This window comes from Candoia aspera, chromosome 5, assembly GCF_035149785.1.
Source record: "Candoia aspera isolate rCanAsp1 chromosome 5, rCanAsp1.hap2, whole genome shotgun sequence".
NCBI classification, from domain to species: Eukaryota; Metazoa; Chordata; class Lepidosauria; order Squamata; family Boidae; genus Candoia; species Candoia aspera.
In genome coordinates, this window is record NC_086157.1 from 97,158,643 (window position 1) to 97,180,771 (window position 22,129).

The 22,129-nt window shown below is 38.0% G+C and overlaps 2 protein-coding genes across 5 annotated transcripts in view; both read right to left on the bottom strand.

Moving 5' to 3' along the window:
• The window catches only part of MPHOSPH8 (M-phase phosphoprotein 8), a 30,613-nt gene extending 10,230 nt beyond the window's left edge, over window positions 1-20,383 (bottom strand). For 3 of the 4 annotated variants that reach the window (XM_063305798.1, XM_063305799.1, XM_063305796.1), the window contains exons 1-10: window positions 20,075-20,382; window positions 14,895-15,050; window positions 11,496-12,623; window positions 10,457-10,556; window positions 6,943-7,170; window positions 3,432-3,557; window positions 3,261-3,349; window positions 2,465-2,605; window positions 927-1,013; window positions 92-246 (exon numbers count right to left, since the gene is read on the bottom strand). In XM_063305798.1, coding sequence (XP_063161868.1) covers window positions 92-246; window positions 927-1,013; window positions 2,465-2,605; window positions 3,261-3,349; window positions 3,432-3,557; window positions 6,943-7,170; window positions 10,457-10,556; window positions 11,496-12,623; window positions 14,895-15,050; window positions 20,075-20,284 — 2,420 coding nt within the window. In that variant the 5' untranslated portion in view covers window positions 20,285-20,382. Of the gene's footprint in view, window positions 1-91; window positions 247-926; window positions 1,014-2,464; window positions 2,606-3,260; window positions 3,350-3,431; window positions 3,558-6,942; window positions 7,171-10,456; window positions 10,557-11,495; window positions 12,624-14,894; window positions 15,051-20,074 lie in introns of all 4 variants that reach the window. The other variant, XM_063305795.1, reaches the window with a different exon arrangement.
• A 1,366-nt stretch (window positions 20,384-21,749) lies between these two features.
• PARP4 (poly(ADP-ribose) polymerase family member 4) overlaps window positions 21,750-22,129 on the bottom strand; it is a 52,585-nt gene continuing 52,205 nt past the window's right edge. Inside the window, exon 36 of the mRNA XM_063305800.1 lies at window positions 21,750-22,103. Coding sequence (XP_063161870.1) covers window positions 21,974-22,103 — 130 coding nt within the window. The 3' untranslated portion in view covers window positions 21,750-21,973. The remainder of the gene's footprint in view (window positions 22,104-22,129) is intronic.

Sequence of the window (22,129 nt, forward strand, 5' to 3'; positions counted from 1 at the left end):
TTAAGACATATAATTCTTCCAGTAAAAAAACTGACATCAACATTTCCCAGTTCACTAAAGAAATTGAACCACCTCCAAAGCAAGGACTTACGTAGCCAAGTGACTCCTGAGGAGTTCGGACACTGATAAATTATTACACTGCTTGGCAAAATGAAGAGCATTGCTCTGATGCTTTGATGAAATGTTGCAATCAGCTCCACTTTCAATCATAAGGCGGACAATATCGTAATTTCCTCTCTTACAAGCCTACATGTGAGTTTGCCAAGAGATATTATGAAAAGACAGTTAAATATTTTGGGACAGATGCTACTAGCACTGGATTGTTTAGATTACTGCAAATGGGTTCTACGTAGTGTTGGCCTTGGAAAGCATCCAGCAGCTACAGCATACAAAATGTGGTAGCCTGGGCAGAAATGGGTACATCCTGATACACCTGGGTAAGCCCACCGCTCTGGGAGCTGCACTGGTTGCCAGTTGGCTTCTGGGTGTGCTGCAATGTGCTGGTTGTCTCCTTTAAGGCCCTATGCATTCCCAAAGCAGGTTATCTGAGGGACTGCCCTCTCCCATATTCATCTGCCCATACGGTAAGATCACACAGGATCAATTCTCTCCAGTCTGAGCTTGGTGGAACAAACATAACTTAATGCAACGCAACATGCAAGTCCATAATCTAGCAATAAATGTTGAGTTATCTGCAAGATACAATGTTTTCATAACATTTATTATAGCTCATCACATTTGTTTTAGTCCCAAATATGAACATTTCTAATACTTATGAATTAGCATTTCGGCGTGAATCTTACTTGATTCATAATTAATCTAAAAGAATTTTTACAGACAATAATGATAATCTGTCTAGAAGAAAATATAACCAGATTTACCATTGTTCTTCAAGTTTACTCATATGTCATGTTAACAGCAAATACCTTCATTAATGCTGTTTCCCCATTCTTTTGCTGTACATTCACATGTGCGCCAGCTTCCAAAAGGAGGGCTACAGTAGTTAGATTATTCTACAAAATCAAAATGATTCACATATGAATATTTTGAACCTAAGCAGAACATAGGTAATGAATTAAAGATCCATAAAAAGGTTGAAGCAGACATACTATTATTGGTGATTTATATATAAACAGCATAATACAAGGCTTCCAATTTTCCTTTCTATTTCTTTGCGCATGGGGAAGAAAGAGAAATAAAAGTGCAAGTAGAGCAAGTTTGCTGCAGAATATTGTTTCATTTGTTATACTAAACTCTGGTGTGAAGAACTCTCATGTATGTTATTTAAAGAACATAGTTTAGGTTGCAAGCTAGATTAAGTGGCATTATATAGTAGAAGGAAACCACTGTTAGATGTATAGTTGCATTTCCTTTCAAAATGGAACTCAAAGTGGCCAGCAATTCCTTTCCTTTTGAGTAAGAGGAGCACCCCTTTCTTTGCAGCAATGCTATTGAGGCTGCTTATCACCGTAACTACTACATATGAATAGCTGCTATCAGACATTCCTTAAAAAACTAAATGTGCAAATATTAAAACCTGCAATTCCAGGAATAAGCATGCATTTGTGCAGCATGTAGTTAAAATTGTACTCTGTTAGTTGAAAAATTACTGATCAATTATGCTAAAGTAAATCTTGCCCTCAAATGACCAAGTAAATCTGTATCTCCCTATTCTTACAGCTAAATCCACTACTGTTTTCTATGCAATGCTCATTAATATTTTCAAGATGAAGAGAAGACTGCAGCTTAATGAGTCTCTGACACTGCATGTAGAAGATCCCAGATTTAATCTCAAGCTTTTTACTCAAGCCTACTTGGACTGGTAAAGAATCTAGTCTGAAACTGACAGGGAGCTGCTGCTAGTGAGTATGAACTATTACTGAGTGATATGGATTAATGGCATGATTTAGTACAAGGTACTACTTTCTTGACAAATCACATGATGTGGTCAAATTTAAGAAAAGGTAAATATTGCCCACAGTATACAACATGTTCTTAAGACTGTCATGGAATGTGCCACTAAGCAACAATACAAGAATACTACAACAGAATATGCCACACATACAAATTACAGTCACTTCCTTCATTGCAGATTTGTGCTACCTTCACTTCAAGAATTTCTGGCTATAGATATAATTAGGCCTTAGTATGAAGTACCCGTATCCTGTTTTAATCTCTCTCTCACTCTCTAGATACGAGATGTGCTTCATAGTTGCATGGCTCTTTAAACTTTATTATGTCTTGAAACAATATGACGTTCTTGAGAACACCCATGAGCTTGGCTTATCATGGAAAAGCAGTAGAAAAATAAAGAGAGGAAGAAGCAATCAACAATAGAGTTGATCCAATAATCTAAGCAGCTAATCATATTTCCATTAAAAATTCTTCCCCAAAAGCTGGGTTCAACTACCTTAATTTTAGAGGAAAGAAGAAATACAAAAAGGCTGGCAGGAAACAGACCCACCTTTTCAGCTGCGTGAATCAATGCAGTTGTTCCATTTTTTTGTCTACAATTAACTTTAGCTCCTTTCCGAATAAGAAGGCGAAGGATGTCATCATGACCTCCTGCAGCGGCCAGCATCACCAGAGTCATTCCACTAGAATCCTGTAACAGTGATTTATAATGGTTGGTTATCAATAAAAATATCTTCCTCAGAAGTAACTTCGATTATTGAGGAACAGTTCTACCACTTGGTTTTGACAAGGTAACAGCAAGTGAATTGTGCTGAATCCAAACCCGCCCCCCCCTCCATCTAGCTACAGTATTCTGTTGTTAAAGGAATCAAATGGCTGGTTATAGGATACTCACAGGCATTACCTAAGTAGAAAAATAACTACAACTCCTGTTCCTGAATTCAGAAGAGGTATTTTGTGCTGTGTTAAGAGTGAAGCGGAAAAACTTTTCTTGGATGATATTCACCATTTTTTTTGACATACCAGGTTTTTTGATATACTAAAATGTATTTTTAAATAAAAATACATTGGCTGATGAATTAGAGCACTTTTTTATATAAGCAAAAATTTGTATTAATACAACTGATATACAAGTTTGTTAAATTAATAAACTATTAGTCATACTGAAGTAAAGTCCACTCTATGCAATGTAAACACAAAGAGATTTATGCTGTAGAGATTAAAATCTTAACATTATGCAACACATAATCTATGATCCAGTATCTTCAAAAATATTTCTATTTCAGAAGATTGAATTCCGATCGTATGATTATAAAAAAGAAATAAAGTAGTCTATTAAAACATACCTCCTGTTCGAGATTATATTCTTCATTTGAATTAAGTGCCATTTTTACCATAGTATAGTTCCCATTTTTAACAGCATCTCGCAGCTGAGCTACAAAAGAAGACATTCAACAGGAATCAGTATATTTAAAAAATAGAGATACGAAGTTGTTCAGTCTCTGCATGTTACTCACCAGATGATATCACATCATTTGTCAAGTGCTCTTTGTCTTCTCCATCAAGATGTTTCTGAAAGTCCTCTAGTGATAGCCATTCTAACTGCATGTCCATGCCCAAACTCACAGTCTGTTGCTTTGTATCTATCGTGTTTGGATTTTTAGAAGAAAAGTAAGTTACTCTTCCCATCATCAAATCAATAATCTCTGCAGACGTGCATCCTTCCTTCCCACTGGTGTGAAGAACCACTTTGAATTTGAATATTGAGTGCAGAGCAGCTATTTCAATCGCTCTGAAAACTTCTGAAGTTTGAAATACATCCCAAATGATTGAAACAGACCATAAGCCAGCTGTCTCACACTCAAAACAACTGTTTTGAACTCAAAATGAAATGTTTTATACATGAAACAGTTTGAATTCACATCCTGCTTATTATCTCTGAAAAGTCAATTAGAAAATTCACAGCATTTAAATATTCTGTGGAATAAATATGGCTCAAGCATCCTGGAATCAAACATTAGTGATAAAGCAATGTATGCTGTATTTCCTAATGGACGTATTTATTAATACCGTCTTTACTGATCAGAACATTTTTAACACTATTGACCTGGGAGTGAGATACTTAGTGCCTTCCTCCACAACCTCATAAAATTGTATTCATCTTTAACCAAGTTACATGATTCAGTAAGAACTTCAGTGCACTAATAGTTGCTGTCTACTGATCAATCCCCTTTTTATTAGTAATTTTATTAAAGATTATAATTACAATAGTAAAAACTAATAGAAACTAAAAGAAAGATAAAACAATATAAAGAATAGAAGGTGCAGAAAAGAAAACAGAAGAAAAAACAGAGTAATAGAAAAGATAAAAAGAATATAGTAAAGAAATATATAAAGAAGTGACTTCCCACCTTCATCACAAGTATAATCAATTTTATTAACTTATCACCTCCTCTTAAAATACAGCAAATAATCTCTTCTTCCCATATTCCATCTCTTATCTATCAACAAATCCATAAAGCAGTGTCATTTCAGTCCTGGTGTCAGCAAAAGTCCATTAAGGGCTACCAGAAATAACAACACATCTATTTTAACCTTGATCAAATAAACCAACTTTATATTTCTTCCTTTTACTTCTAACAATCTTAATCTTTAGTCCATTCAAATAATGTCATAGAACTTTATGTCTTTTCATTTTTTCTTTGTGTCCCTTCTCACAAGATTCTTCAAAACTTTAACAAGCCTCTTTTGTAAATCCAAAATAGGAAAATCATCCGGGTCACTCTCTTCGTTTATTGTTTGTATATCCCTTTTAATTGTTAAAACATCAGGTGGCTTCTTTTACATGTCCAATGTAACATCTTTTTCCATGTCATTCTTGTAGCCTGTCATTTGTAAATCCACTTTCAATTCAGTCTTGATCTTGTCAGGTAAAACTTGTTCCTCTTCCATAACATCTTTGAGACACAGTCTCTCCATAGAGGCAGATGTCTCTGTTGGCACTATTATTAGCTTCTGAGTACATTTTTTAAAAATATCTTTCAATATGTCCAATTTTAGAATATTTTGCTTCATTCTGTAATTGTTGAGTTTATCTGTTCTTTTCCTTTAATTGTAATCTTTAGCTCCCTCTAGCATCCAATTTTTTAAATCTTATCTAAGTTTTTTTAAAAATTCAAAACAAAAGCATTTTCCCATGGGAAGGATTCTTTATAATTAATTCCAAAATTTTATTTCAAATTTATCTGGACTCTGAGTCCATTTGTAACTTTCTAAAATCAAAGTTAAAAAGTCACCCTTTTTCTGTTTATTCAAAAAAATTTTTTTAAGTTCCTAAACTTGTAATTAAAACTTTATTTCACTAAGAATGATGATGATGAAGACAATGATTTATTAAATTTATACACCACCCATCTCGCTATAAAAGTGACCGGGCAGCTTACAAATAAAGGAAACTCACTCGGTGGTGTCCAACTTGTCGATCCAAACATTTCTAATAGCTGAAAAGAAGTTAACAAGCAATTTTCAAAAGTGCTTAGAAAAGGAAGTATGCGAACCCAGTGTCCTTTCAAAGGCGCCAACCACGGTTTGAGCAAGATGGCTGTTCCCTTGTCTCTCAGAGCTACAATCCCACCGGAGGCTGCTATATTGTCTCCTTGTGAGGAGCAGCTGTCTGGAGCACTTGTGGGTGATGCGTCCTCTCCTTGTCTAGAGAGGTTTTGAAAAGCTGGTTTACTCGCCCGCTCTTCGTTCCACTGTGGCTGTCAGCTCCGATTTTCATGGGGCCATCTTCGGTCCCCCATTTATTCCTCTGGAAGTCGAATCCCTAATGAACTCGTTTGATTCAGTTTCTTGTTTTACAGAAAATTTATAATCTGCCAATGTTGAAACCATGGAAGATCTCATCTAAACTAAACTAAATTTTCTACCTTTTAAAGAAGTGGCCATTCACATAAAATGAGAAAAACGTGTCCATTTTATACTGCTCCCGTGCATTACAGCAGAAGTGTACAACTTTTAGGCCTGAGAGCTATACAAGTCCTTTCCAAAACTTTAGCTGCAGCCTCCAGAGACCTTCACTGCAAAATTGCAATGTGATTCAAGAGGGAAACTATTAAATATATATCTGCAGAGAAATCACATTAAACAAAGTTTAGCTTTTGAAGCACTGACCCAGCACATCAGAGGCCAAGATTGTCTGAAGACAAATTAAAGAAGAGTCCCCTTTTTGGGAGAGATGGGTGGTGATAGAAATTTGAAATATAAATAAATAAATAAATAAATCTGTCGTGTCTGATCACTGATAGTATTTGAAACATATCTCAGAACACATTCTCCTTATCTCAAAGCTTCAAAAAAGCAGCTGTGGAATTAATTTTTCCTATAATGTAGATAGATTATCTTCCTTGGCCATCTATGGTAGTGTGTGAAGTGGCAGCTCCTAGTAATGCTGTACTAGTTTATATACTGAATCTTTCTCACGCAGATGGAACTAAAAAGAAACTCCAAGCTGCACAATAATAATTGTTAAGTTTAGGGACTGCCAAGTTGCCACTTGTTTTCTAACATACACTGTATACACCTGACTTTTCAAGGTTCCATCTTCCCCATAAAAATGACAATAGTTTGTTCAACTTTAATTTCTTAAGCATCACGACTAAAAAAATAGAAATCTTTCTGTATTTTTTGCTAAAGCACGAAGAGCTGTAACTGTCTGACCAATAACACAAATCTCCTCCCAACCTTAGTCTAACACTCTCAGAAATGGGTGTCTATCCAAAATATACAGAAATGTCCACAGAGGATTTTTGCCTGGTTCTGGGGGACATTTGACTTACAAGTGACAAATAATGCAGTGAATAGTGGATAAAGACAGCAAGTACTAAAAGAAAAAGCACAAGACTGAGCTTCTGAGAATTAAATAGGAAAGGATTCTTCAAAGGTCACCTCAAGGCCATTATGCTGAACCCCTTACCTATTCCTTGATCTCAATAGAGAGCCATCTGAAATGACACATTTTCAACTTACCAAAACTGTCCTCAGTTACATCGTGGTCACCCTCTGCTGCAATATATGCCCAAGTATCAGTCTCATCTCTGGTGGTCCTGCTATATACCTGCTTATCTTTTAATCTAAATTCATCAGTAGATCTAGAATCATGTGCTGATTCCTCCTTTTTTCTACTGTCCAAGTATTCATTTTTTTCTTCTGAACAGATGCTAAACACATCAAATGCATTTTTGATCTCTTTCAAACCTAGAACAAGAAAATCGTATTTTATGGACTGTATAACAGAGAGAGATATAATGATTACTTTTAAGTTTAGCATAATACAATCTACATATAAAAGTGAGAATCACCTTTCTTTACAATATGCATATACAAAAGCTTTGCAGAGTCAAGGGAATTTTAAATTTTTGAAAGGCCTTCAGGAATTCCTTAGAACTGGAAAAAAGTAGCAGAACATCAATTTACAACCTTTTAATAGGACCATTTGTTACAGTTTTTTAATGAGTTCACTTTTTAAGTAAGTGGGATCGTTTTGCTCTGATCGTTAGTTTTAAATAAAACTGTCATACATATTGTTGACTCACAGGATAAACTTTCCACACTGTAAGAATCTCCAGGTCTGCCTATTTCAGGGAGAACTAAGCCGTCCAGTGTGGTCAGACCAGAGAGGCATTCTGAGAATTCTCCATCACACAGTGAGAACGGGAGGAGGAGGAGGAGGTGGGCAGACAGAGAACACGTCTTTTTGTGCTGTGCCTCCTGGCTACTGAACACCTTGCCTCTGGAGAGCTGAAAGGCACCTTCCCATATTGCACTCAGGAAGGCAATCAAGACAAAAAAATGTTTTAGATGGTCTAATATTTGACATAGTGTAGTGATGATTTGATGCCAGGGTATGAGTCTGTGCTTTAGCTTATTTAAAACCATTTCCAGATGATTTAGTTCTTCAAATCACTTTCTGGATAGGTTTAATTATAAAACTTTAAAGTCTCATATATGCTACTTGCAAAGATGTTTTCATCAGGACTAACATCATAATCAATTTTCCAATGTTATTAGGAACTGGAATCTAAAAAGACAGATAAAAATCTTTGCAAAATATTATGTTTTGTCTTCCTTTGTAACATTTCTTTTTTAAGTTTCCAGCACAATTCTTTTTTCAAGTTCACATTATTTCCTTGTACAAAATCACTTTAATACGAATTTGTTCAGATTGCACATAAAAATGTCATTCAATTTATATTGCAGTATAACAAATGTATTAACTTTTCACATTCTCATCATTTATAACGTAACAGCTAGGAGAACTCAGCATAAGTTTCATATTCCTCCCATTTTTATATTCACTTTTATATACAGTTTCGTTCTTTCATAGCTTTTATTCACACAATTGCATTTAAAAAGTGTCATTTTCCTATTTCTTTTTTAACTATGCCCCAAGGTCTCTTCATTCCTCAGTTCTTCCAAGCTGCTTCAGTCTCATGTTTTCATCTGTTTTCAACAAAGCTGCCTTTGTTTCTCCTGTTCATTTTTTAAGTATTACAACTTTTATTATTTCTTTCACCAGAGTTTCATTAGCTGGATCCTACTGTTTTTGAAACAAAACTGCTCAAAGCATATCATATCAATATTTTTGACATCAACAGAAATATGCTAAAATAATTGTTATACTTTTGCTTCTTCCAAAAAGGATCCAATCATTTTTCTTCTTTCTCTGAGGACAAACTTACTTCTGCAAGTAAAGCATGTCTCCACTGTAAACAACATCAAATACAAACACTACTGTATGGCATTCTGAAGATCAGTTGTATAAGAAAGAATAAGAACTTGCAGCATAAATCTCTGATTTATCACCACATCCTGAAAGCAAATCTAATAGCAATACAAAAATCATGCTAAAAGTGTGGCAGCTATCTGCATATATATTCAGTGATGACTGTCCAAAATACTGTTCAGCATCATCTTGATATTCAGAAATACTGTCCACCTGATCTTATGAAGATTCTATCACGTCTTCATCTCATCTTTTTCTAACCTACTTTGTTCCAGAGATTATAACCTCCTTTTATAGAAAGGTTTGAAAAGGTTATACATCTTGGTATAAATGCACCACAATATTGGCCTTTGATTTTTGAGATCTTTCCAAATTATCTACTTTAATTACAGTAATCTGCTTTAATTATAGCACCCCCAAATGAAGACATTTCCACTGAATCACAAGCTAAACTAAAGGCTTCAAATTATATTCCACATTATTCTACTTAATTGAAAAAAGGCAAGGTACTAATCAAAATGAAAAAGAACCTTTAAAAACAGTCTCCTGGATAAGTTTTTTTTTTTTTGCATTTGCAGAGTAGGGGAAAGGAAGATGATATATAACCTATACTGTAATGCCTGATTTCAAAGCTAATAAATACCCAATTAATTCATTTTTCATACATTTTACCAAAGACCCTTATATAGTAAGAAATCAATATTACCAAATGAAGAAAATAAGGAAATATACCATGTAACCACATTACTAAATTTAAGCAATTTAAAATGTTAGGTAAGAATGTATTTAACATATTGAGTAAGTCAAGATTTAAATTCATATAACAGGAGAGGTGAAAGCAGATTTATCCACATGCCTTTATACTCACAATAGCCCTTATACATTATCCCCCTTTTAGGGGAAGATGGGCGGTGATAGAAATGTGAATAAATTATCAGCAATTACAATATAACTTATCTCAACAGCAGATGTTCATCTCTACTCAAGCCTTAATGTATAGATACATATTGGTATAATGTGAGCATAATGGCTATTTATTAGTTAGGGCAGCCTTTAAAGCCAGATTCATATAACGATTCCTCCCCCTTTTCTATCAGTTACCTTCACATAACCTATTTCATTCAGTATGGTCTTCTGACCTACTGTGAAGCATTTGTGAAGTAATGCCACAGGAAAGGGCTCTCACTTGCTCCTCTGCATTCACCTACATTTGGATTCAACCAATGAGAATCAAAAAATTACAGGTAGTCCTCGACTTACAACCATTCATTTAGCGATGGTTTGAAGTTACAACGGCACCGGAAAAAGTGACTTACGACCAGACCTTGCACTTACAACCATCACAGCATCCCCGCAGTCAAAATTTGGGCACTTGGCAACCAGCATGTATTTATGACAGTTGTAGCATCCTGGGGTCACGTGATCGCCATTCACAACTTTTCCAGCCAGTTTCCGACAAGCAAAATCAATGTGGGAAGCAGGAACCGTTTAACGACCGTGGCAAAAAAGGTTGTAAAATCGAGCATGGTCACATGATGCCTCACTTAACAACTGCATCATTTAGCAACTGATGTTCCAGTCCTAATTGTGGTCATAAGTTGAGGACTACCTGTGCTGCCAAATATGGCCAATGGTAAGCAAGACTGCAAAACAATCAGGTTTTCAACAATGGAAAGTACATACTGTATTGTAAAGACTGAAGCATGATTATGTTGATATTCTAAAAAATTATTTTATGATTTATTATTTCAGCCTTACTTTTGAATCCCCTGTGCTCTTTTCTGCTCTTTTCTTCCTTTTCAGAGTCTAATTTCTTCTGGAGTTTCTCTTTTGCTTCGCTTTTTTTGGTTTCCTTTTCCTAAAAGTGAAAAATAAACATAGTTCTGGAAAGAGATGGCAACAAAAACTAACAGAACTTGAAATATATGAACTCATTCTTCTGTTCAGCTAATTAAAAAAGTATAAGGATTGGCCATTAATTTCCATATGGGCTAAAGAAGGGCAAAACATATATTTTGAAACTAATAGTTAACTTGTTTCAGAGCAAAACTATTAATTTATGGATAATATATAAGGGCAACTTAAATCACGTTAAAATTAATGAGAAGTCCAGGACTGAAAAAAACTACTTTGATGTGCTAGAGGAATTAAGCATATCCAACAGCATTTTCTCAGCATTTAAGTACATTCCTTTATTTTATTTTATACCTTCTGTCTTTGGAGTGGACTGGTGAAATACTCCCACAGAAAATAAAACTTCCAAAACCTTCAGATAGGTATATAGTTCACTGGATCCTGTCTAAGGTGCTTTCAGTTTTATAACAGTGGATGTCATAAATACTGTTAACTTCCTCACGGGTAAATCCCACAAGCTGATAACTGAACACTTTTACTTGTAAAGGGTAGAATAGTAAGTTAATGAAGTCCTTGAATAGCACTTCATTTGAGTAGAAATATCAGAATCATTTCAATCATGTCTTACACATCAGTCTGATTATCTTGCATTAATCAAATTGCTTTGAGATTACTTACATAATTTGGGGAGTGGAAATAGTGTAATATGGCAAAATGCACAAAACAGACATTTAAGATAGGAAAGATTAGGGAAATTAATTGCTTCAAAATGATTTACTTTGACCCTTAAACACTAAGAGTGGGAAAAAAGAATGAATGGAAATCCCTAGAAAAGAAAAAAAAGTGTGCATGTAGACATGATTAAGTGAAGAAAAAGGTTTGGAATAAAGGAAACAAGGTATGGTAAACAAGTCTTAACTCCGTGTCATCCTATAGCGATTACCTTAGATAAAAAGCCTCTTTCCTTTGAGATTTCTTCAACATTCAGCTCACTTTTGGAGAGACTCTTCTTGCCAACTGTGCTTCCTGCTTTACTGCATTCAATATCCATTGTAAATTTTTCAAAAAGACTCTCCCCTGGAGAATGCTGACAGGGTTTCGCTTTTATTTTCTCCTCCTCAGTTCTCCAAGTCATATTCTTTTCTTTGCTTTCGGGAATGGCTGACTTTTGAAGCAGGTTCCCAGCATAGGATTGGACTGACTTTGCCTCTTTGCTTTTCAGTTTTGTGTTACTGCTGACCTCCCCTGCGGTATCATTGGCCTTGCACCCTCGGTCATCGACAGACAATTTCGAAGCCTTCTGTGCTGAAGTAGATATAGAGGGCCTCTTATTTTCAAGCTCAGGAGCAGCCTTTGTTTTCTCTGAAGCCTTCTGCTTTTTCTGCGTGCTCTTCTTCTCCAAAATTTTGTCTGCTTTTCTGTTTTCATCTAGCTCCTCAACCTTTTTGTGCTTCTTTTTCTTCTTCTTAACCCTCATTTCAGAGCTATCATCTGTGCCTGAAGTACTGTCAGGCTGTGGGACTGAGACCAAGGCTTCCCCTTCTAGCTGGTATTTGCCAGAAGGTGTCTTGTGTTTTTCCTCACTGCTGTCAGAGTCGAAATCTTCACTTTCAAAATCTGCAGCTTGAGAAAAAGAATCATCTTGCATGCTAGAATCAGCATCTAAGTGATTAACACTGTGTTTCCCTTTCTGCATATGTTTAATTTCTTTACTCTCCTCTTTCATTTTTTTCTTCCCATCTTTGACTTCTTTTTTTTTACTGTTATCTTTTATATCCTCCCGTCTTTGTTTTTTGGAATCTTTAATGTCTTCCTTTGACTCTGAAGTCCTTTTTTTTGGTTTTGAATCTGAAGCCAAACTGTCAGAAGAATTTTCACATTCTAGCCCTGGTTTTTCTTTACTCTTAGCTAGTTTAGTTTTTTTCTTTTGTATTTCATCTTGGTTTTTATCTTCTTTGTCTTTAGATTTTTTCTTTTTCTTCTTTGGTGATCGGTCCCCTTTTGTATCACTTTGCCAATCACTATCTGCTTCAGAATCTGCTTCAAAAAGATCATCATTTAAAGGCAGTTTCTATAAAAGGGAGAAAAAGAAGGGACATTTAAAACATTTAATATATAATCTAGAATAGATTAGAATAATATAATCTTAAAGCAACTTCAGTATATTCAAATACGCTTTCAAATTTGATCCCTTATACAGAGGAAGATAAAATCCAGGATCTGAGATCAAATTATCTGGCTATTTCCTGAAAGATTTTTTATTTTTATTTTTTTATTTTTTGACCAATCACACACACACGTTTTTGAAGGCTTTCTCCATTTCACAAGAGTTGCCACATGGCCAAGGGAGCTGCTAGTCAATTAACACAAGTGAGAAGTCCAAACTCTATCCACCTGTTGATATGTAGAGTTTTTGGATTGAAACATTACATTTTGAAAACAGCATTAAACAATGTTAACATTTATAGTTTAGTTCTGACAGAACAAGCTTTATTATATATTTATAATATAATATGTTTGCAACAGTATATACAGTGCGTTTAAAATTATCAATATTAAAAAGAAAAAGAAAAAAGAGCAATTAAATCATTTCAAGCCCATAATTGCAGCATATTAGCCATAAAGCCACAAAGTCATTTTCTTAATTAGAAGCAGTCTTGAATGTGTTGTATCTTTCTAAAGGAAAACAGAAGGGATAAAATTCTGCAAGTAGGGGGCACCAGTGAGAAAGCTCTGCCTCTTATCTAACCTACCATCACAATGTATACAATCAGGGTCTCTGTAGCCCTTTCAGTGTGTGAGTAGACAGGTACTTAAGAATATAGGCTGTCCCTTAAGTAGCTTGACTCCAAATGATTAAGACACTTTAAAGTCAATATCAGCATTTCAAATTAGGACTGAAAACAAACAGGCAGCCAAAGCAGGTGGTATAAAATTGGTGTAACATGGCTAGAATATTTACTCCCCATCAGTTTTATGTAAGCTGATAGATTTTAATTAATTTGCCTTTTGGTGTGTTACCTGTTCTTAAATGAATAAATAATTATGGGCAAAACCCTATCCAATCTCTTTACAATAAATGGAGACTGCTTTAGTACACAGATGAAAATCTCAGGTTAAATAAAGGACAAAATAGATCGATGAGTTCACCTCTTCACAAGCTCAAAGAAATTATGTCTGAAGTTTCCTCTGAATCCCAAAGAGATAGCAATATAGTTTAACAGATTAACACCTAAGAATTTAAGGTAGTATGATCAACTTTTGCATTAATGAAAATCATTTTCATTTACCAACTCAATTTTATAAAATTTTGGTCCCACAGAAAGATTTTTACAAACAATACAATACTTTATAGACTTTTGCCTAGACATCAAGGCACATCAAAAACTGTAAGGCCTAAGGGCATCTTTAAGGACAAAGCTGTCATAGAGGTAGTCCTCACTTAAGGATGGTAATTGGGACTGGAATTTCCATTGCTAGAGCAATGTCACATGACCACATCGCTTAGTGACAGCAATCCTGGAAGTCCAGGTTGCCATTGTTAAGCAAGGATTGCAGGTTATTAAGCAAGGGCCTCACGTGACTGGGACTTGCATCTTCCTGCTGGTTTCCAAAAAAGAAAGTCAATGGGGAAGCTGGCAGGAAGTTGCAAGTCCTGGTCATGACAAACCCTTCCTTAGGCAGCTCACAAGCAGGCCAAGTGGCAGGTGAATGCTACGGAGTGCAGCTGAGCAGGGGATGGGGGTGCTGTGGGGTGGCAGGAGTGCAGCAAGGCTAGAGGTGCACCGTATAGCAGGGTGCAAGTGTGGCAAGGCCAAGGGGTGCATGGTGCAAGTGCAGCGGGTCCGGGGGGTGGCCGCATCTGCCCTGCTGCCCAAGGGCTCCTTGGAAGAAAAAGGAACGGGAGTGACTTACCAGAACAACTTTCAACCTTCCCTGCCGGATTCCCTATTGACTTTGCTTGTGGGAAGCTAGCAGGGGAGGTCGCAAAAGGTGACTGCCGGATGCTGCAACCATCATAAATGCAAGCCAGTTACCTAGAGCCCAGATCATAATCACGTGACCGTAGGGGTGCTGGGACAGCCAGAACTTCAAGGACCAGTTGTAAGTACCACTCGTTCAGCACTGTTGTGTAACTTTGAACAGTTTCTGAATGAGTGGTCGGTAAGTGAGGACTACCTGTAATTCAGCGGGTATGAGATACATTTCAGAAAACAGCAATAAGGAGAGAAGCAGAGCCTCAGGGGTGTGGGGGGTAATGACACTCTGTAAAGGGTAGGATTTATGATTATGAAAAAATGGGTTGAAACAAATTGAGTGAATGGTCTGAAACTAAACATACCTGTACCTCTTTTTTAACAGGCTTAGATTTAATATCCAGTATTTTCTTTCGAAACTCAAGAAGAACTTCTTTACAATCTTTCAAATGTTCCTCAGGTTCCCATGTATCATCATCTGGTGCGTAGCCTTTCCACCGTACTTTGTATTTTACTTGTCCCTGACCGAACAAAAATAGATATATATGTGTACAATAACCATGATTTCCCACTGAGCAGAATAAATAATAAATTAGTAGAAGGCCCCAGTGAACACAGAGATTCATTCAGGTCCCTTCCCTGAAATCTTGCCATCTCGTGTGATCTTGGAAGCATGCCTTTTCCGTGGCTGCCCCTGCCTTATAGAACACCTTCCCCCCCAGTGATCCAGCAGGCCCCCACCCATTTAGCCTTTCAGAAGGCCATCAAGACCTGGCTTTTTACTCAGTTGGTAGGATAGAGCGAGGATGTCTAGAGTTGGTTGTGGGGCATCCCAAGGGGGTGATTATTAAGGTGCTGGGTTTTGTTTTGGTTTTATGGTTTTTATAGTTCTGGGTTTTATCGTTGTTGTAAGTCACCCAGATTTGTGTTTTAAGATAGGCACCCATACAAATCTTTCAATTAATTAATTAACAAACTAACTCTGGCAATGGAGAGGGAAAAGATTAATAAGAGAATAGCAAACAAAATAGTTAACTAACAGTGGAAAACCATTCCATACTATAGACCAGTACATAGATGTATGGTAAAAGTTTTGAATTCAGAATGGTTCAAATTGAAAATATTTGTTCTGTTACTATAGAAAATTATTACAGAAATGTGATGCTGTATTAGCAGTTCCTGATTTGAATGAGCAAACAGAGTTGTTTCAAAGTTTGGGACATGCCCAGAACAGTTATAATTACTTTCAGAAATGTTGGAGCAACTGCTTCAAATTTTAAACATGCTGCATTTCACATTTACTGTAATATCAGTCTTTTGGCCATAGTAAGAGCAAGGAGAATCCATTTACATTGTCCAGATGCCAAATTCCATGTACTAGGTATATAATTCAAAAGAATATTATCCTCCAAGAATTTTAGCTTTTGTCACACAATCGTATTTATATAGTCCACTACTTTCTCCCAAAACTTAGTAAGTACAGAACACTGGAAAAATGCTTTAAAGAGCCATTGCCCTTATTACATCTCCAACAAAATGCTGTTTTTGACAATCCTTTTCTATACAAATGTTGTGGAGTCCAATAAATTCTAAATATTATTTTTTGTTGTATAAATCATAGTTTGATCCATTGACACTCTCCCATCGTCTAGACAATACAGAAACTTCTAATTCTTTATTCCACTCATCCCTTAACATCTGCATATCAAATTGATTTATTGATAATAAATATCTATAAAAACTAATAGCAGGTTTTTTAGTTTTAAAGGTTTAAAGTATCTCAGAAGCTGAAAATGCTGCTAAAACAATGTTTTAACAAATGTTGTAGCTGTAAATATTGCCATTAGGATACATCTGATAAATGTTATTTATCTCTTAACATGGCATATGTTAAAAATTTATCTTCATCATCTATCAGTTCGTCCAAAGTCAATATCCCCACCTCCATCCAATTTTTCCATATCACTATCTTTTTCCCAATTTTTAAAGTTGGGTTTCCCCATAAAGTCAATTTAGCATGGGAAAAGGAGTCACATCTTCTTTTATTAGACATCACATTCCATAACTTTCTAACTGACACAATTGTTTCCACAGATACTAGAGTTACAGTGTATTTTGATCCTAATACTATCCATCCAACCAAAGGTGCTATAAATGTATATTCCAAAGTTGTCCAAATCAGAAAATTAACACTAATTGTTGGTTTCTAATATTTAATATTTGACAATAGATAAGCATGATGATACTGCTCCAGATTCAGAACACCGAATCCTCTTTCATTAATTGGTAATTGCATTTTTTGTAAAGATATTCTCGGAATCAAAGAATCCCATAGAAATGTCTAAACAAAGAATTCATTTTCTGAAAATATTTTCCAGACACATATGTATATATGGCCTCATTTATTCAATGAATTGAAGACCTGACTGCACTTGCTAGTTACGAGCAGATTACCTATAGATGTAGATTTTGTATGGATAAATATAATGAAATATGGGAATCATTTATACAAAATACAGTAGGTTAAAATATATATATATACATATACATATACACATACATACACATACATACACACACACACACAGATATACATACATACATAATAGACATATACATGTATTAGAAATATATATGCATCTGAATATTTATATTAGCTAAATATATATAGATTTGTAACTATAACAATATACTCTGAGTTTTTTTCTTCATTTGTTGTATATCACTTTTTTGTAATAGCACTTTTTAATGGTTTTTTTTCCTTCTTGATAGTGTATATATCTTAGTATTATTATTTTTGTGTTGTGTTTTTTTCTTTTTTCTTTATTTATTATCCTGCCTTTATTATTTTTATAAATAACTCAAGGCAGGGAACATCCCTATTACTCCTTCCTCCTATTTCTGTTATTGAAAAACCATGCTACACATCACCCCAACTATATCCCTGAAATTATTTTTCAATATTGCTAACAAGACTTATGTAAGTGAGGAAATATTCTATTTTCAACTCATGACTTTTATATCGGAAAACAGTATTTTGTTGATATTATTACAGTAGACTAGAGGGGGGGAAGTTGTATGTGCATTTAGTTGCCACAAATTCCTCAAAAAATGCCATACAGGTAGTCATCAGTTACTGACCACAATTGGAACCAGCAACTCCATCACTAAGTGATGCAGTCATAAAATGAAACATAATGTGACCACACTGGACTTAGATCAGTTCCACTACAGTAGTTAAGCAAATCACCGTGGGTCATTAAGTGAGACATCACATGAACATAACTTGTGACATCCTGCCAGCTTCCCCATTGACATTGCTGGTGGCAGGGAAGGTTGCAAATGGTGATCACATGACCACAAGACATTGCAACCATCATAAATGCACGCCAGTTGCAAAGCGCCTCAATAGCGATCACGTGACCATGGGGACACTGTGACAGCCGCAAGTTTCAGGACCAGTTGTAAATCTGCTTTTTCAGCGCTGTCCTAATGATGGTTGCTGAATGAAGCAGTTGGTAAGTGAGGACTGTATTATAATTTGGCAAACGTACTGATAACTCTGCCAAGTTCCCAACCCTTCACACGAACACAGACCCTGGAGCTCAGTTGCTGCAGATTGCATGCTCTGCATGTGGAGGGATCTCAGCCCAACTCCCTGGGATCTCCAGGATGATTCAGCGGCTTTCGACACCATCAACCATGGTATCCTTTTGGGGCGGCTCAGGGAGTTGGGGGTGGGCGGCGTAGTGTTGCGCTGGTTCACCTCCTTCCTCCAGGGCCAGTGCCAGATGGTGTTAATAGGGGAGATCAGCCCCATGGCCCCTCCTTTGTGGGTTGCCGCAGGGACCGGTACTCTCCCCTCTCCTTTTTAACATCTGCATGAAACTGCTGGGTGAGACATCCATCTCCACGGGATGAGGTATCATCAATCTGCTGATGATACTCAACTATACATCTCCATCCTGGGGGAAGTAAGTGATGATGTGACTGCCCTTTCCAGGTGCCTGGGGGCTGTTGGGGTCTGGATGGGGAACAACAGGCTTCAGCTGAACCCTGGTAAGACGGAGTGGCTGTGGTTTAATGGCCCCTCGGCTCCTAGGAATTTGCCATCTTTGGTTCTGGATGGGGTTGCACTGCCCCAGACAGACCCGGTGTGTAACTTGGGGGTCCTCTTGGACTCACGACTCCTGCTTGAAGAGCAGGTGACAGTCGTGGCCAGGAGGGCCTTTGTGCAACTTCGTGTTGTGTGCCAGTTACACCCCTTCCTGGAGCGAGAGGCCCTTTGAACGGTCACTCACGCCCTGGTCATCTCCCACATAGACTACTGTAACACTCTCTGCATGGGGCTACCCTTGAAGAGTATCCGGAAGCTACAGCTGGTCCAAAATGCAGCCATGCAGCCAGTTTTTGGTGCCTCAAGATCAGCACACATTACTCCCTTGCTCCACGAGCTGCACTGGGTGCCAGTTTGCTTCCGGGTCCAATTCAAGGTGTTGGTTATCACCTTTAAAGCCCTACATGGCATGGGGCCAGGCTACCTGAGGGACCATCTCATCCCCGTTACATCAACCCATCCCACCTGGTCATGCAGAGAGGGCATGCTACGGACCCTATCTGTAAGAGAGTTCCATCTGGCGGGGTCCAGGAGGTGGGCCTTCTTTGCAGCAGCTCCCGCCCTTTGGAACATCCTTCTCCTGGAAGTGAGGTTGGCCTCCTCTCTTCTGGACTTCAGGAAACGGCTGAATACCTGGTTTTGTCACCATGCCTGGAGTAGGGAGAAGAGGAGCCACTTCTTGGGGCTGGTTGGTTCCCTAGTCCTGCCAGGACCGGTTCCAGTCCCCTTTGGGTGGAATTAGATCTGCCATCACTTGGATTTTATTATATCTTATATGTATATTTACTGATATTATTCTGATTTTATAGTATTTTATACTGTTTTATTGTGAACCACCCAGGGTCCCCCGAGTGGGGGAGATGGGCGGTAATAAAAATATGACAAATTATATAAATGATCTGAAAATCCTTCAGTCTGAAACACCAGACAGGAGTGGCTAATGCTGAGGGACCTAGACGGGCCACTTGTCCATTTCAGTTCAAGGTGCTCCGACTTCAGCGAGCGCAACTTTGGATTGAATCGAGGCCACGGCTAGACAATTCTCTCAGGCACTAACCGAACTGGGGCTACTTTTGTTAGCCCGTTCCCTGGTTTCTCATGCAAAGCGAGACTTTTCTTCCTTGTTTTGGGAGGAAGCCGTCTTCCCAATTTAGAGTCAAAAGGCCAAGTTCTGACCTCACCTGCAAAACGCCCTGCATTTCCTTCACTACTCTACTAGCTACAGAAAGAAAGACACAGATCAGGGCGGGAAACGAAAGGAAAGCCTTTTCTCTCCACATCGCATTTCCCCTCCTTTCCCTCCCTTCGCCCTATGCCGTCTCCCTGACGGCAAAAGCTGCTTCGCCTCCCCCGGGAAAGGCGAGAAAAAGCATCCTGCCAGGCCAGCTCCGCTCTGCGCTTGCAAAGCCCGCCCCCCGCTGGACTTACGTCTTCCGTTTTCATGTCCAAGATCTTCTCCACCTCGTAGACGTTGTTCTCCTCCTCCTCCTCCTCACTCTCGCCGCCTCCTCCACCGGCTACGACTGCCACGGTCGCCGCCCCCGCCTTCATTCCGCCTTCTCCCGCCTGGCTATCCGCCGGCGATTTCGCCGCCATCGCCTCCTCCTCCTCCTCAGCCCCGCTCACGGTCGCCGCCATGTTGGGGGCGAATCTTCAACGACAACCGGGAAAAGCGTCTGCAACATTCGCTGGCTGTCTCGCCCGCGCGCCCGCCCGCCCGCGCGCCCTCCTCGCGGGTAAAGTGGGCCGAAGGCCCACACAGGTTGCTGCGAGCGCAGCACCGGCCTTCGCCACAAATCACCTCCCCGCGACGCCCGTGATGTAAGCAGAACGACCACCAATCAGGGCAGCGGTCGGAAACGTCCAATCGCACATAGGACTGGGGAGGGGGGGAGAGCAATCAACCAGAGAACACGACGGGAAAGGAGGCGGGACGAGAGCGCTCCGGGAAACCTCCTTCAAGTTCTGTTCGCGGAGCACGTGCGTTCTTTCGGCCGCGGTACGAAAGCGGTTGGACAGAGCTTTTTCCAGATTTTTTTTTTTAATTCCCGGTCTAGCTTATACCCTGTGATTTCCTATCCGAGTACCGAGCCTGCTCGGGCTTTTCGATATCTGTCACAACAAACAAGAACGGCATCCCTTGCATTTTCGATAGCTGTGGGCTTTGAGGTGCACTTTTTCCCCGCAGAGCTTAAGCGAGTTTCCCACCAATACCCAAGTCCAGCATTTGATTGCATCTCAGGGAAGAGGAGGAGGAGGAGGAGACGCGCGCTCTCAAAAAGCTGGAATTAGCGGCAGCCTGCAGGAAGTCGGCGAGCTGGAAGAGAACGCGATTTTCTGGCCGGGAAGTTTGGCCGACGCTGCTCTAAAATAACATACGGCTATTACTTTATCTTGCAAAAAATATGTTTTGATTTTCCAATCGAAATGGCATGGGGCCAGGTTAGGTAAGGTGGGTATGGAGTATGATGGCTGTATTGCTAGGGAGACTGTGCTCTGTCGAAGATTATAGTTATTTTTTAAATGTTTGTAAAGTTTTTTTTAATTCGTGCAGTTACGTGTTTGGTTATTTTGTTGTACTGTTTTTGTGTTTTTTAACTTTGTATGTTGCTCAGAGTCACGTATATGAGATGGGTGGCTAGATAAATTTACCAAATAAATACTTTTCTAAAATTTAGTCTGCCGAAACTTAGTTTAAGTTTCCTTTACTGAACTTCACACTTGTTGCAGTTTCTTTTCTCTGACTGAAAATATATTTTTCTCATTTATACTTTATTGTCGTTCTGAACATCAGTTTTTCTTTGAATGCAACTGAACATAGGGATGGGCAAGTCTTCACTCATTTCTTTTTCAGTATTGTAGTGTTAATCACTAGAGACACAATCAGACCTGATTTTTATTAAATCATCTGTGCCTAATAGAAACCAAACTTTTCAGACTCTTTTAACAAAGCAAGCAGTATTTTTGAAAACTGAATAACTGTATTTAGAGGGTGAGGGGAAGAAGAAGAAGAAATATTATTGTTTAGATAGTGTTTCTAGAATACTTTAATGTATATTATATATACACATATACTCTTGATTACAACCTGGACACATAATGAAATATATAAAGAGAATAAAAAGTACATATACGCTTATGTATTCTTGATTACAACCTAGAGTGTCAATGCTACTTAATGAAATATATGAAGAAAATAAAAAGTACTAAGTTGAATAACCAGCATAATTATAATTTTAAATAATCAGTGATAGTGCAATTTTACTGCTAGTCAAAGTAGTAGTGTTCAGTTACTAGGAGAAGGATAAAATATGTTGTCTCCATTACTTAAATACCCAGGAGCCTTTTAGTGGCATCATCCCAATCTTTTCCAAGCTCAAGACGCTGGCAAATACCTGGAAATTCGCGGTTAGTTCTGTTTGCCCATTCAATTGCTTTCATTACTGGGTTAAGTGCCCTGTAAACAGTGGTGAAAGAAAGAAA